Source organism: Leucoraja erinacea, chromosome 5, assembly GCF_028641065.1.
Source record: "Leucoraja erinacea ecotype New England chromosome 5, Leri_hhj_1, whole genome shotgun sequence".
Classification (NCBI taxonomy): Eukaryota; Metazoa; Chordata; class Chondrichthyes; order Rajiformes; family Rajidae; genus Leucoraja; species Leucoraja erinaceus.
The window spans coordinates 30423943-30441213 of NC_073381.1; the positions used below are offsets into that span (position 1 = coordinate 30423943).

General features: G+C 40.6%; 1 protein-coding gene across 1 annotated transcript in view; it reads left to right on the forward strand.

The window, feature by feature from the left end:
- The window catches only part of greb1 (growth regulating estrogen receptor binding 1), a 207486-nt gene that overhangs the window by 172624 nt on the left and 17591 nt on the right, over positions 1 to 17271 (forward strand). The window contains exons 24-32 of the mRNA XM_055635321.1: positions 834 to 936; positions 4373 to 4525; positions 5564 to 5706; positions 7925 to 8086; positions 9670 to 9874; positions 10443 to 10617; positions 13740 to 13967; positions 14716 to 14851; positions 16909 to 17109. Of these exons, the coding sequence (XP_055491296.1) occupies positions 834 to 936; positions 4373 to 4525; positions 5564 to 5706; positions 7925 to 8086; positions 9670 to 9874; positions 10443 to 10617; positions 13740 to 13967; positions 14716 to 14851; positions 16909 to 17109 (1506 nt within the window). The remainder of the gene's footprint in view (positions 1 to 833; positions 937 to 4372; positions 4526 to 5563; positions 5707 to 7924; positions 8087 to 9669; positions 9875 to 10442; positions 10618 to 13739; positions 13968 to 14715; positions 14852 to 16908; positions 17110 to 17271) is intronic.

The window sequence follows — 17271 nt, forward strand, 5'->3', positions numbered from 1 at the left end:
CCATGTGTGTGTGTGTCTGTGTGCGTCTCACTTAGAGCAGTGTTAAGTATGTGAGGAGATAGTTGATAGATGTGTAGTGGGGTTGCAGGGCTTGATGCTGAGACTAGTGGTGCAGCTCGTCAGTTATGGCAATTAAAGATTGTTGCTATTGGAGTTAATAAACCTCTTGCAGCATTGAATACAAGTAATTTAGTCATGTTGTTGATTACAGCTTCAGGGTGAATGCTCCAAAGGTGACGAGCCTTTGTGTTTTCCTCTTGGGATTGGTCTAGCAGCAGTGCTTCTCTAATCCTGTTTAACTTATTGCTTCCAATTTTGCCATCCCACCTTCTGCAAGGAAGAGGGAATGTTGGTCTCCTGTAAATTTGACTTCAACCACAGTAAGCCCTCTCACTATTGGTCAGGAAGACCAGCCAGCTCTATGAAGATCTCTTAATCTCTCATTTTCTCTACTTACCAACGATTCTAGTGCATCAGCACAACGTGGAATCTTTTGCTCTTCAATGTCTTCCAGCGTAAGTTCCAGGATGAATGTCAATATCTGTCCCAGTGAACCTCCTTATTAAGAGCTGCAGGTTAGCTTTAAGTAGTTGAGGCCAACTTTGACTGATGGTAACTGTTCATGATGTTGATCCAATGTTGAGGCATGTTGTCTCCCAACAGAATAGGTATTAATGATGGCAAGTGATGATGATGCAGATTGCGGGTGACACAGATTTGGTGCGCTCATCAAATATTTCCATCCATGTGTTCTTGGCATCCTTAATTTTTATAAAATGCAACCTACGGATCTCATGTAAATGTATTCTTTAACCTGTCATCATTGTTCTCAGGTGGGGAAGACGGGAGCTTATTTGCAATTCCTTAATATTTTGTCGAGGATGTTGATTCGACTGATGGAAGTAGATGTTTATGATGAAGCAGAAATTAATCTCAGTAAGTGATTTTTCTGTACTTAATATATTCTCTGGCTTGATCTTTAAAAATTCATACATAACGATAGCTCAGATTTGCCCTTCTAGTGATGGCTGTCAGTGTTCATCAACATCACACTGTGAATCTGATAACCGCAGAGGTAGTACATGGCTAAACTGGAAATCCAGTTGCCATCATTATTTCTCCGTATTCTCCAGAAATCTGGAGGGCGGCTAAAAGTTGGTTTTCAAATCATCAAATGAGTAGTTTCAAATTCTTGCGCCATGCTTACAAAACATACGCAAGAAAAGGCAGGTATTTGACAAAGAAACTAGAATGTCTGTACTCTCATGCTAGTATTAGCTTCTCTCTTGGTCACCTTAGCATTCACATCACATTTGAGTAACTCCAGCACTCCAGTGACCCAATTGTCCATGTCAGTTTGGCCACTCCTCGTTTATGCATCTGTTAATGTGAAACATAGCACAATGTATTATCTGCTTTTCATGAATAACACCACAGGGAGATTCACTAATACTTAATAATTTATTACAATTTAATGTCAGATTCTGAACACATTGACCTGAATACGATAGTCTAATTTCTTGACCTGTAGTCAGACCTGGGTGTCTGGTTTGCGAACAGAAGATAACATCTCACCACAGCAGTGTGGAATTTAAGTCAATTTATCTGCAATTCCAAAAAATCTAGAAGATGTAATGATGGTGATGAAATAACGTTCTCGAAACAATGGCATTGCAGCTCGAGCCACTGCCTCATAATGCAAGCGGCCAGGTTTCGATCGTGACCTTAGGTGCTGTCTGTGTGGAATTTGCACATTCTCCCTGTGACCGTGTTGGTTTCCTCCAGGTGCTCTGGTTTCCTCCCACATTGTCAGACGTGTGGGTTTGTAGGTTGATTGGCCTCTGTAAATTGCCCCTACTGTATAGGGAGTGGTTGGGAAAGTGGAATAACCTACAACAAGTATGAATGGGTGATCAATGGTCGGTATGAACTTGGTGAGCCAAAGGGCCTGTTTCCATGCTGTATCTCTAAACTAAACTGAACAAATGCTGCTTCATTATTGCCTCCCACTACTACTCTGCTTTAATATCTGGATCCAAATCCACACAAAAGATTTTCTCTGAAATAGTTAAGCAAAATAAAACCAGTTAGGGATGAGCAGGAAATGCCAATATTGTAAGTAACACCAATTTCCTCCAATTGGAACCAAAATAACTTTGTTGAACTAATAACAACGTAATGATAGGTGGTAGAGTTGGTCTTACATCATAAAGCAGTTGCATAACTCTTAATATATTTACTTTAACCATGAAATTGATGATATTCATGTGAGGCATTTCAGGAATGAAACATTTGAAATGGCTGCAATGTGTGCCTGAACCAAATAAGGCCATGAAAATGGATGTATGACCACATAATTTAGATTAATGTAGTTGTGTAAAGGACATACCGAATGCAGAATTGATTATTTTTGGAACAATGGAAGGCAGCCCAGAACTAACTGCTTCCCAAAAGAACCTATTTAATTACGGTTTAATAATGGGAAAAAAACTTATACTTAAATTCTGGAAAAACGCCCCAACACCAACAATAAATATTTGGATTTAAAATATGTTCGAAACGCTACACCTGGAAGATATGAGATTCCTTCTAGCAGGCAAACCAGACCATTTCCAAAAGATTTGGTCTTCATTTATCGACTTACTACAAGTATAAGGTGCAACAGAACTATGAAAAGAAATGGTTTCAGGACCTGGTGAAGGGAGAGGAAAAATAAAATATGTCCCTTTTAGCTCTTTTTATTACTTTTAACATAGCTTCTGGTTTCTTTTTCTCTTTTTTCTTTTCTATGGCTTACTTCTTAACTTTTTTTTCCAACTCTTTGTGTCTAAGGGTCTTTTTATGATCACTCTTTCACACACTCACTATCCTATCTCACTTTCTTTACTTTTCTTCTTTTTAAAGCTTAAAATATGAAGTGGTTCAAGAAATGTATTATGTTATTTTTGGCTTATATTACTGCAATGTACACTACTTCGAATAAATACAATTATTTTAAAAAAAGGACATAGCCCATTTTAAATAATTGGTGGAATGTAACATGGGCACTTGATTTATTTACATCACAGTCATACAAAACCTGTATGACCCTCGTGTAACGGGAAAAAATAGAGATTAAAAGGCCTGTCCCACTTGGCCGTCATTTGCGCAGATGTCGCGCAAAGATTTTGTACATCCCAAAATCCTGGGGAGCCGCGTGCGACCGCACGTCACTGCCTATGTCGCCACAAACCATGCGCGCATCACGTGCGTGTCATGTGACGCGTAAATTATGTCACGTAAATTACACACAAATGATGGCCAAGTGGGACAGGCCATTAAGAGTTGCTGTTAAGTGCAGTACATTAGTCAATAGGGTTTAGAATATGTAATAATATTTTAGAGTAAATTGAGCAAACTCACAGCCATTTTATGAGTGCTTGGAGATATACATTTTAGATTTGAATACCCACTTTATACATCAAGCAAATACTTTTTATTGTCAATAGTCAGTAGTCAGATTTATTCATCACATACACAGTGAAATGCAGTGCAATGAACTTGCCATCAGCGGTACAATAAATAAGAACACACAATACACAATAAAAATTTAACACAAAAACATCCACCACAGCATTCATCACGTGGTGGAAGGCACAAAGTTCAGTCAGTCGTCCTCCATTTCTTCTTCAAGAAACACCGTAGACCGCGGGCCGGCGATCGGAGCACTTCTCCTCTGCGGTCCCCAACGATAAATCCCAGGCTCTGCAGACCGTGGCTTCAGGATCGCAGGCCAGCGATCAGAACACTCCCTTCTGGCGACCCCTGGCAAGGGCCGCACCAATCCTTGTTGTTAAAAGTTGAGGTAGCGCGACATGGAAAAGTCGCCTCTCCTCCGGAGGAGGCGCACCAAAATTGATCCCCCCCCCCCCTTACTTATACGACACACACACACACACACACACACACACACACACACACCACACACACACACACACACACACACACCCCACACACACCCACACACACACACACACACACACACACACCGAGAGACATTAAAACAAACATTTGGACATATTAAAAAAACAAAAAAAGTGCTGCTATCTCGCAGCGCCCCCACCGACAGTTCTGCTCTTGCGTTCAATATAACCATTTTTTAACCATCCATTTGTTCATGGTCAGAAAAAGTATAGATTTACTACCTTCCATTGTTTTGATATAAATTGAGGAATGCAGTGCAATGCCTCCTTTCATCAGATTTTCTTGTGGTATTCTGATGCTCATTATTCCCATACGTAAGAATGACCCATTTGTTCCTAGAAACGTGCAGTAACATAATTGAATGGATGAGCTTGCAATTTAATTTCCCTATTTATATTTTATTTTTTAGAACCCAAAGAGCATTCTGCATCACAACAGAAAGAAAGCTTATTGTGGCCTGATTTGGAAACTTTCAGCAAATTGGCCTTCGACTACACTGTCCATGATCCAAAGTATGAAGATGCTAGTCCCGTTTATTCAAGAGACCTTGCCAACAATAAAGGTCAATCATTAATTTATTTTTTCCATTGAAATGCCAGCATAAGTTGTTCTATGACAAAGAGGTGAGGAAAATGCTACAATGGTGCTGGATTGCAAGTCTGCCTGCACTTCTCATAAACTGCTGTCATTATCAAAGACAAGGCAAAGTCTCATAAACGCAGTCTATGTATTTAAATCTTCTACTCTCTGTTGAAAGTACAACAATCTAAAAATCGCAGACTGTGATTAACATGAATGATGTTAAAAAATGGTGCTGAATAAAAATAAGATAATGGCAATGTATTTATCTTATATATTTTTCTTTGTTGAGTTGCCTCTTAAATCCTGGAGGTTCTTATTCTTGCACAAAAGAGCAGTTAGTCCCCTCTCTCCAAGCTATCAAGGGCTAGTGCAGCATCATGTGTTGTCTAGTGCAGCGGACCCACCCAGTTCATGCTTAGAAGTTAATCAGTCGTGTCTACCACAATGTACAAGATTGGTGATTACCTGAACTGCCTCCAATGGAAAAGATGTGTGTCCACCCAGGCTTAGTTGGTTGGAGGAAGAAAGCAGAACAACCATTCAAGCAGTGATATTTAAAATTAGCTTACTGCATTTGAATATGCTTATGAAATGATTATATATTGTTGACTGTTATATGTTCCAAGACCCAGGACCCTGGGACTTTGAGCTGTGCAACCTAACCAGTCTGAAGAAGGCTTTCGACCCGAAACGTCACCCATTCCTTCTCTCCGGAGATGCTGCCTGTCCCGCTGAGTTACTCCAGCTTTTTGTGTCCATCTTTGGTTTAAACCAGCATCTGCAGTTCCTTCTTATGCTAAAAATCCTCTTGTCATCTATCTTTATTGGGACCTTGGCTTCCCGGTCCCATTATATATCAGGTTGGGTCAGTGGGTTGCCTTGTTTTTATTTTCCTTCATTCAGTGAATGGATGGAATTGTACAATCTTATTACACTATGTTTCAAACAAATACAAATTATGAAAATCTATGCTTGTATTTTGACTTTTTGTGACTTGCCAAAACCCCTTACTTTACAGGGTATTTAACCAATAAGAAAGACGATGACGTCTACCTGCGGCGCCACACAACACGTCTAAGATTATCCAAATATGCTGCCTACAATACATATCATCACTGTGAGCAGTGTCATGAATACATGGGTTTCAATCCCAGATGCCAGGTATGCATGAGAATCAAACAGCAAAGAAACAATGAAATTATTATTAAAATAGATAAAAAGTAAAAGTATAAACAGATATGAAATAGAACAATATAATAGCGCACACTTTCTACTTTTTTACTGTGTAATTTGTGAAAATTACAGCTGTGTTTATACATAGTCCCCCCATTTCAGGGCACCATAATGTTTGAGACACATGGCTTCACAGGTGTTTGTAATTGCTCAGGTGTGTTTAATTGCCTCCTTCATGCAGTTATAAGAGAGCTCCCAGCACCTAGTCTTTCCTCCAGTCTTTCCATCGCCTTTTGAAACTTTTATTGCTGTTTATCAACATGGGGACCAAAGTTGTGCTAATGAAAGACAAAGAAGCCATTATGAGACTGAGAAACAAGAATAAAACTGTTAGAGACATCAGCCAAACCTTTGGCTTACCAAAACCAACTGTTTGGAACATGATTAAGAAGAAAGGAGAGCACTGGTGAGCTTACTAATCGCAAAGGGACTGGCAGGCCAAGGAAGATCTCCACAGCTGATGACCAAAGAATTCTCTCTATAATAAAGAAAAATCCCCAAATACCTGTCTGACAGATCAGAAGTTTATTTTTTTTAGTAACCAAAGTTATCAACGTATGATTTTTTGTGTGTTGGAAAATAAAATATAGTGGCACAGCTGGTAGACTTGCTGCCTCACACACCAGAGATCTGTATTCGATCCTGTCCTCGGGCACTGTCTGTGTTGAATTTGCACATTCTCCCTGCAAGCGTGTGGGTTTACTCCCACATCCCAAAGATGCATTGGCTTTGTAGGTTAACTTGTCTCTGTAAAATTGCCCCTAATGTGTAGGGAGTGGGTGAGGAAGGTGGGATAACAGAACTTGTGTGAATGGGTGGTAGACAAAAATGCTGGAGAAACTCAGCAGGTGAGGCAGCAGCTATGGAGCGAAGGAATAGGCGACGTTTCGGGTCGAGACCCTTCTTCAGACTGATGTCGGTGGGGGGAGGGGGGGGTGCGGGAAAAAGAAAGGAAGAGGGGGAGACAGTAGGCTGTTGGAGAGCTGGGAATGGGAGGGGAAGGAGGGAGAAAACAAGGACTACCTGAAATTGGAGAAGCCAATGTTCATACCGCTGGGGTGTAAACTATCCAAGCGAAATATGAGGTGCTGTTCCTCCAAATTGCTGTGGGCCTCACTCTGGCCACGGAGGAGGCCCAGGACAGAAAGGTCAGATTCGGAATGGGAGGGGTAGTTGAAGTGCTGAGCCACCGGGAGATCAGGTTGGTTATTGCGAACTGAGTGTAGGTGTTGTGCGAAGCGATCGCCAAGCCTGCGCTTGGTCTCACCGAGGTTGATCATACGCTGAATAATCCAACCAGAATTTATTTTGGAAGTGGAAAGAAATAATTGAAATTGCATTAATTGCAACGTGGAAAAAGAGATGAGATACTGTATTGTAATTTTGCTGCATGTCATTGTGGTATATATCATGGCTTGTTTGATTGGTGAATATGTTTAGTTTGTGACTTTATTTGAAGCAGAAATAATATATGATCTTAATTCTGACTGGTAACTACGCACTTCGTCCGAGCACATTATCGCACGTGTCATGCAAGCCGTCTTAAATGATCACTTAAACTGCCATTTGGTGACCTAAAAAGCTGCCTAGGTTGCCCGGCTGGCAACAGGGAAAAAAAGTTATGCGAGAGCCCTGGAAACACTCTTCAGGAGCCAGGTGTGGATATACCGGTTATACAGACCTGGCAGAGCATCACCAGAGAAGACACCCAGCAACTGGTGATGTCCACAAATCGCAGACTTCAAACAATCATTGGAAAGGATATGCAACAAAATACTAAACTCATTTCATTTACATGACATTGCTGTGTCCCAAACATTATGGTGCTCTGAATGGGGGATGGAGGGGGGGGGGGGATTTTAATAAATGCCTTTATTAAAATCTGACAATGTGCACTTTAACCACATGTGATTTTTTTTTTCTATTACTAATCTCAAATTGTGGAGTACAGAGGCAAATAAATGAATGATGGGTCTTTGTCCCAAACATTATGGAGGGCACTGTATAAGCAATAGGATTCAACACTGCTTAATATGTACACTCATTTCATTTTTTAAAATTATTTATAAAGACAAGTATTAAGTGTAATAAGGATTTATTTCTGCATGGCAAATGGATTGAGCACTAATTTTCACTTTTCTTTTAGCCATACGACTCCACACTCCATGCCTTCTGCTTTTCCTGTTCAATGCTGGGAGAGGAAGTCCAACTCCACTTCATTATTCCCAAATCAAAAGAACATAATTTTATGTTCAGCCAACCCGGAGGGCAGCTGGAGAGTATGAGGTTGCCACTTGTTACTGACAAGGTAGGTTTGTGTCTCAACCTGTAATTTTACAGCTATTTTGTTGTGCTTAAAATTATTAATTACTTGAACTAACAAGCGCAGTAATTAAACCCTTTTTAAAAACTTTCTGCTGTCAATCATCACTTGCAGTTAGCACCAGGAACATATTCTGGCTTCAGCAGAGGAGATAGTGCAATGACTACACATTATTCATTTTTTATGATGAGATGCTGAAGCTTTGTTTTCTACTGCTAGGTGAGGAGGAGATGTCTTCGAGCAACAGTTAAAAGACACTTGCACTGTGTGCCCACTTAAACCATACCCGCCCTCATTTTATTGCTTTCACGTCAGGTTTTCTGGAGATAGTTTTGATCCAACAACATGCGCAGTGGTTTGTGTTAAAGGATGGGCCAGCCAAGAGCTCAAAGATGAGGCTGCTAATTGTTCAATAATTCTTTTCAGGGTGGCACAGTTGTGCAGCATTAGAGTTGCAGAATAAAAGTGCCAGAAACACAGGTTTGATCCTGATTTGAAGATTAATTGGCTTCTGTAAATTGTCCCTGGTGTGCAGGATAAAACTAGTTTACAGGGGATCATTGGTTGGTGTGGATTCGCTGGGCCGAAGGGCCTGTTTCCGTACAGAATCTTTTGGAGGAGAGGAACACCCCTGCCCCCTGTCTCCATCAATGATGTTGATGTACAGTTTACCAGGCAGTACAAATATCTTGGAGTGTACCTGGACAGTAAACTGAACTGGTCCAGGAACGCTGAGGCTCTGTACAAGAAGGGACAGAGCCGGCTGTAGTTTTTGAGAAGGCTCCGCTCCATCAATGTCTGCAGTAAGATGCTGCAGTATGGTGGTTGCCAGTGCCATCTTCTTTGCTGTCATGTGTTGGAGCAGCAGGGTGAAGGCCGCGAATGCCAATCTGTTTAACAAACAAAAGAAGGTTGGCTCTGTCCTGGGAGCAGAGGTGGATTCATAGAAGATGGTTTTGGATGGGAGGGTGCTCCTCAAACTGTGGAGCATCTTGGACAATACAGCTCACCACCTCCGTGACACACTATTTCAGTAACAGACTGGTTGCATCAAGATGCAGTACAGAACTCCACAGGAGATCCTTCTTCCCTGTGGCTATCAAACTGTACAACTCCTCCCCCTTCTGTCATGGGGTAGACTGTGACTGACTCCCTCCTTTCCTCTCCCAATCTTTGCACATCCCCAATCCTTTCCACTCATCACTTTAATTTCATGTTTGATGTATTTGTGTGTTATGACTATTGGCAGATCAATTTCCCTCCTAGGATAAATAACGTATCATATCTAAACTAAACTAAATTATTTTCTCCTAATTGGTCACAGCAAACCTCCACTGAATCGCTATTATTATTCAAAGGATTTGTAAGGCAATTTGGCAACTGAAACTAATTTTTAAAATAAAACAGACTTTCATGAGGATGGAATGGTCCATGTCATTAAAAAATGTTATCCATCTAATAGTCACTGTTCCTCCTGTAGGAAACATATTGGAACAACTGATAAGTTCCATTTAAAGCTGTGGGGAGTATGCCACAAAGTACTTATCCATCTATTTCTTATATCCTAGAATTCAGACTGCATAAAGAGTCCAGTCTTTACACCAACAACAGGACGTCATGAACATGGTCTCTTCAATCTGTATCACGCTATGGATGGTGCTAACCATTTGCATGTGCTGGTTATCAAGGAATACGAGATGTCAGTCTACAAGAAATATTGGCCAAACCACATCATGCTAGTCCTACCCAGCATCTTCAATAACTCTGGAGTTGGTATGTCAAAAAGTAATCCTTATGCATTTTTGTTTACTGATGTAGTCATTGCGTTGAAATGCAGCTGATTCAGTCATTTCTAACATAGACGCAAAATGCTGGAGTAACTCAGCGGGACAGGCAGCATCTCTGGAGAGATGTAATGGGTGATGTTTCAGGTTCAGACCCTTCTTCTCATCTGATGTCAGGGGAGTGGGTGGGAGAGAGATAGAATAGAGACGGAGACAGTAAGACTGGTGGGAAAACTGGGAAGGGGGAGGTGATGGAGAGAGAGGGAAAGCAAGGCTACTTGAAGTTAGAGAAGTCATTGTTCATACCGCTGGGGTGTAAGCTACCCAAGCAAAACATGAGGTGCCATCCCTCCAATTTGCGCTGGACCTCATTGACCATCTCAGAATCCACAAAATTAGGGTGTGAATATGTATGGGGCTGCCAAAGAAGGAGGACTGGTGCATGAATTGGGACATTACATAGAGGAGCAAAATATGAACCCAAATAGTTTGTTTTGAGCTGCAAGAATGTATCAGATTCAACCCTCTGATTAGTATTCTTGTTATTTATGCTCTAGGTGCAGCTCACTTTTTGATTAAAGAGCTCTCCTACCATAATTTGGAACTGGAACGTAATCGTCAAGAGGAGCTTGGAACTAAACCTCAAGATGTGTGGCCATTCATTATCATTGCGGATGACTCGTGTGTGATGTGGCACAGCCTCAATACTGAAATCCCAAAGAACTCTTCCAGGTAATTAAAGGCACTTCCACTTCGAATTCCAACTTCATTGCCATTCGAATTTTAAATAGACTTTTTTAGCTAATATTATTTGCTCCGCATTCGTGTAGGAATGTTGGTGTTGTTTGCCTATCCTGCACCCAATTTTCACATAGGACACATTGCTGATTTTGAAGTGTTAATCATTTCTAAAACAAAAAGTAAGCATTCCTTTTCCCATGTAAAGGAGAAAAAGCATTCCTTTTCCCTTATGGAGAGAAGGCAGGTACAGGATACCGAGTTGGATGATCAGCCATGATCATATTGAATGGCGGTGCAGGCTTGAAGGGCCGAATGACCTACTCCTGCACCTATTTTCTATGTTTCTAAAAGTGAAAAATAAATTAAATCTTTGCTTTTCATTACATTGCCTAAAATGATTGCTTCTGTTTTAATTGCTAAATGTGAGTGCAAATTAAATGATGATCCACTCATGCACTGTTTAAATGAAATACTATTGTAACAACTTTAAAGCTTTCAAAAAATCTTCGGAATGTATTATGATTAATTTATTCCAAGCCAGAAATGTATCAACTATATTGCTCTTGGTAGACCTACAAACAGCATTCAAATAACCGATCAGGTAATCTGGTTTTGCCGGGGTATTTGGCCTAACATGTCCTTGCTGACCAAGATTTTCTAAACTAGTCCTATTTGCCTGCATTTAAGTCATATCCTTCCTATCCTGGTACCTATCCAAATGTCTTTTAGATATTGTTATTGTACCTGCTTCAACAGTTTCCTCTGGCAGCTCATTGTGCGGTAAAGTTACCCCTCTGATTCCTATTTAATTATTCCCCTATTACTTGTCCGATACTGTCCAATTCACTTTTACCCGATTATGGACATTGGACTTTGTCTATGTAATTGATACATTACAATGTTGTGAACTATATTCTGCACCAGGTATTTTCCTCTTTACTCCATCTAATTGTACTTGAGATTGGCGTGTTTATATATATGTATGGTATGATCTGATCTGATTGGATAGCATGCAAAACAAAATGTTTCACTGTACTTTGATACACATGCCAATAATAAACCCAAACTGAAGGCCTCTAGTTCTTGATTCCCAAATTATAGCAAAAATACTCTACATTCATTGTATCTATTGTTTTAGTGTTGGAGAAAACACTAGTGGAAATAAACTTTGTTTAAGAAGGAACTGCAGATGCTGGAAAATCGAAGGTACACAAAAATGCTGGAGAAACTCAGCGGGTGAGGCAGCATCAATGGAGCGAAGGAAATTGGTGAAGTTTTGGGTCGGGACTCTTCTTCAGACTGATGTGGGGGGGTGGGGGGGCGGGGAGAAGAAAGGAAGATTTTAAGAAGGAACAGCAGATCCTGGAAAATCAAAGGTAGACAAAAAATGCTGGAAAAATCATTTTCTTCTTCCCACCCCCTCCCCACTCTCACATCAGTCTGAAGAAGGGTCTCGACCCAAAACGTCGCCTTATTCCTTCGCTCCACAGATGCTGCCTCACCCGCTGAGTTTCTCCAGCATTTTTATCTAGCTGAAATTAACTCATGAATGTATATACTTCTTTCTGAGCACCCCATGTTCTTCAAAGAATAAAGTCCTCACCTATATCTCAGTCTCTTAAATCCTGTATCTTGACATACTGTATCCTGTAATTTTGAGAACCATGTAAATCTTTTCTGTATTCTTTCCAAATTAATGACATCTTTCCTTTGGCAGAGTGACCAAAATTTGACACAATACTCCAAGTGCAGCCTCACCAACATCTTGTACATCTACAACATAACATCCTAACTTCTCTCCTCAAAGCTGTTACTGGTAAAGACCAGCTTGACAAAAGCCTTTTTCACCCCCCTGTCCGCCTGTGATTCAACTCCTTCAAGCAGCATGATCAGGAGAGCAACAGTGAGAGCAGGTGGCACTTTGATGTCTGAACAATGACATTTCTGGCAGCAGCACAAGCTTTCAATGCTGCACTGAAGCGTCAGGCTGGATTATAAGCACAAACCTGTGGAATAAAGTTAAAATCTTCAAATCATGTTTAGAAGTGATGGGAAAATAACCTCGGCGGTTGATATTCAAGAACTGGCGAAAACAGGAAGGCAGATTATTATCTAAATGGGGTCAAGTTGGGGAAAAGGGGAAGTACAACGCGATCTGGGGGTCCTTGTTCATCAGTCACTGAAACTAAGCATCCAGGTACAGCAAGCAGTGAATAAAGCGAATGGCATTTTGGCCTTCATAACAAGAGGAGTTGAGTATCGGAGCACAGAGGTCCTTCTGTAGTTGTACAGGGCCCTAGTGAGGCCACACCTGGAGTATTGTTTGCAGTTTTGGTCTCCCAAGGTTGAGGAAGGACATTCTTGCTATTGAGGGAGTGCAGCGTAGGTTCACGAGGTTAATTCCCGGGATGGCGGGACTGTCACATGTTGATAGATGCAGAGGCTGGGCTTATATACTCTGGTATTTAGAAGGATGAGAGGGGATCATTGAACCATATAAGGTTAATAAGGGTTTGGACATGCTAGAGACAGGAAACAGCATGGGGAGTCCGGAACCAGGGGCCACAGTTTAACAATAAGTGGTAAGCCATTTAGAACGGAAATGAGGAAAAACTTTTTCACACAGAGGTTTGTGAATCTGTGGAATTCTCTGCCTCAGAAGGCGCTGGAGGCCAATTCTCTGGATGCTTTCAAGAGAGAGTTAGGTAGAGCTCTTAAAGATAGCGGAGTCAGGGGATATGGGGAGAAGGCAGGAACGGGGTACTGATTGTGGATGATCATCCATGATCACAGTGAATGGCGGTGCTTGCTCAAAGGGCCGAAATGGCCTCCTCCTGCACCTATTGTCTATTGTCAGTAATCTGTGTGGGAAATTCTTATGTTATGAAGGAAACGGGGAAAAGTGGGCTTTAAGCTTCTAAATTAACTACAATGAACTACCAGCTCAAGAAAATTATAGATGTACTCATTTAAATGTACAGAAAAGTGTATATCAGCTAGTGTTTTCGCTGACCTATAGACCAGTCCAGTGTCTATGGTATAACACTGTCCTGCCTGTAGTCAGCTCTGACTGGTTACCCTTATTAACTAAGTTTCATATTTTTTATATCCAGTGTATCTGCTGAACCGAAAGTTGTAGAGCGAAATGTTTCTTTGAAGCACGTCCTCCAGCACATTGAAGTGACTACTCAGATCCCACGCTATGCCCTTTGTGGTTTCCGGAAGTGGTCCAGTAAAGTAAGCAGTCCATACCTTACGGAGCCTTTCTCTCGCTGTCATCTACATGACTTTTTGATGCTGAATGTGGATTTGACTCAAAATGTCCAGTACAATCAGAACCGGTGAGTTGGTTAATGTTGCTTATTTACTCAGTGAGATGCTAACATATATTTTCACCAAAACTTGTATTTCATAATAACATTTTTGACCTCATTAAAATAATTACTTTTGACAATTAATTTGACTTCAAAGTGATAACAATATACTTTAGGTTATAAGCAAATTTAGTTGCATCTGCTTTAAAATTCATCCTCATTTGTTTGCACTAAACTTCTTATTTAGCGATGTTGGCCCATTCTGCTGTCTCCAATGCACCTATTGAAATCAATGGGATGATCCTCGGGTAGATATGCACATCTAAGCTTATCAATTAGTGTAAATAGATCTAGCTGAGAGCGTTACATTCTCGGAAACCATTTCAGAATTCTGTTCCAAAAGCCAGGTATCAGGTATGAAAGCAGATTAGAGTATCCTGGATGTTGTTCGAGGTCAGGAGACTATCTTACACATATGCCTGCTGCTGCTGCAAGAGAAACAGCTCTGACTACGAATAAGTTGTGTGGCATTGGTTTGTGTTTGGCAGCTTCAAGAAGTGACAGACCCTATCCATCAAACAGAATGGAGGGCCATTGACAATGGGGAAATGTACATCTAGCTGCCCATCAATGCAGTGTGAATGTGTCAACCAACAGCATTGCAATTGTTGGCTTGAGTCTGAAATATGACAACATTAATTAGTTAGCTCTGCTCACAAGAAATGTTGCCTGTCATGCTTTAGCAAAACAAAACAAAAGGTGTACTTTGTTTCAGATTTACCTGTGATGATGTGGATTTCAACCTCCGAGTCCACAGTGCCGGTCTTCTTATCTGTCGTTTTAATCGCTTCAGTGTTATGAAGAAACAAATTGCCATTGGCGGACACAGAACATTTCTCATCAAGTCAAAGGTATTCTAAAGGGAATATAACCATTTGATGAATAATTCAAATTCCAATAACGGCAGTAGATCAACCAATACTTTTTCCTGCTTTTTCCTGTTTTTATTTCTAATAGACATAGAAAATAGGTGCAGGAGTAGGCCATTCAGCCCTTCGGGCCTGCACGGCCATTCAATATGATCATGGCTGATCATCCAACTCAGTATCCTGTACCTGCCTTCTCTCCATACCCCCTGATCCCTCTAGCCACATGAGCCACATCTAACTCCCTCTTAAATATAGCCAATGAACTGGCCTCAACTACCCTCTGTGGCAGAGAGTTCCAGAGATTCACCACTCTCTGCGTGAAAAATGTTTTTCTCATCTCGGTTCTAAAGGATTTCCCCTCTATCCTTAAGCTGTGACCCCTTGTCCTGGACTTCCCCAACATCGTGAACAATCTTCCTGCATCTAGCCTGTCCAATCCCTTAAGAATTTTGTAATGAATCAATGGATATACTTTGTGCTCATCTCAGTAAAGATGAAGTACAGTGATGGATGTACAAATCTGCTGGTTAACCTTGACATCAGTCCGGGTGCTTCTTCAGTGTTGCCCTTACATTGAGCATAGGTCCCCCTCTGCCACTGTGTCTGAAATGCTGGTCATTGCAATGTTTTTATTACATTATGAATTTGAACTTTTTTTACATTTCCCAATGGTTGAGATTGAAAATTTCAGAATAGATTAAAAAATTGAATGGATGCTGATTAAGTCCCCTTTTGTTCTACCTTTACTATTTTTTTAATTTAGTGTAGTTTAGAGATACTGCTCTGAAACAGGCCCTTCGTCCCACCGTTTCTGCACTGGCAAACGACTACCCCACACTAATTCTACCCTACTCACTAGGTACAATTTACAGGAGACAATTAACCTCCAAACCTGCATGTCTTTGGAATGTGGGAGGAAACTGGAGTGCACGGAGAAAACTCACGCGGTCACAGAGAAAATATGCAAACTCCGTACAGACAGCAGCCATAGTCAGGATCAAATTCAGATATCTGGTGTTGTAAGGCAACAACTGTACTATTACGCCACTGTGCCACCCAGGAACTTAGAATTTTCTCATTCTGCCTTTTCCTAGCATTCTGAAGGTAGCTAGATGAAATCATTAATTACAAATAAAATGATTACATACCCACATTTTGTCATTACAAGGCTCAACCATCACTGTGCTGGTCTGATTTTTTTTTTAAATACTGTGGAGGCTATGGTAGTATTTGAAGATTGTTAATTTACAGTCAACTAATACAGACTATCGGACTAATATTAGAATGCCTGTCGCCTTTGTGCTACCGTTTAACGAGGTGTAGCACACCTTTATCAATTAAGCAGAGAACCTATGAGCAAAGTTTCAATCTTTCCCCGTATCAACAAAATGAAGGCAGAAAAAATATGACCTATCTTCCTCATTCTTAGGAAATGGGTTTTAGAAATGGGACGGACAAATAATGCAAGCATTTATTGCTTATTCCTATTTTCTATTTAGATGGTTCTGATGATAACCATTTCTCTGGTTGTTTGATAACTGATCAATTTAAAGTCAACTGGGCTGAAGCAATGTAAAGTCAACCACATCTTACATGGATTGTGATCATTTATAGGCAAAGATGCAAGGTTTTATTCCCTGAGTGGTATAAATGGACCAATTGCATAAAACAGACGCACACTTACCCTGGGAGCTTGGCTGAGGCTTATACCTTTCACACCAAATTATATGTGAGCATGATGTCGATCAATCAATTGTTTCAAGCCGAACTGTTGAAGAACTGCTCATCAGGGAAAGTGGCTCAATTCCTCCTCCTTATCCTTGCGTTAACTTTCTATCAAATTTTGAATTAAAAATAAATAGCATCTCTACTCCTTTGTCAGACATTGTATACAATCAGTTCTGCTTCCCATCCCTTATTTTAGTATCTCATTGAATGAGTAGAATGCCGGTCACACTTTCATATCTGTATATCTTATGTACAAGCTCAAAAAAGCTGTCATTTGTTGATTACACTGAATACAATTCTATGTGTTACAGATTCCTGATGTACCTATGTCCATATCTCCATCTCAGTACATCTGTGCTCCAGACAGCAAACATACATTTTTAGCTGCACCAGCCCAGTTACTGCTCGAAAGATATCTGCAACAAACCAGCAACAACCTTTTCCCGTTGTCTATGCAGAACGACAGTCATCCAGTGCTGTCAATAGATTGTTATCTTAACCTGGGACACGAGGTATGGCATCAATATTGTAAATTCTATGCTCCCGCTCTCCCCCTCATTAATAATTACAGTCTTGAGTACTGATATAATTTATTAAACTTCAAAATTAGAATGTGATGTGGTTTCACGTAGTATATCTGCACCATATTAGAGTCAAGGAGTCGCAGGTAATTA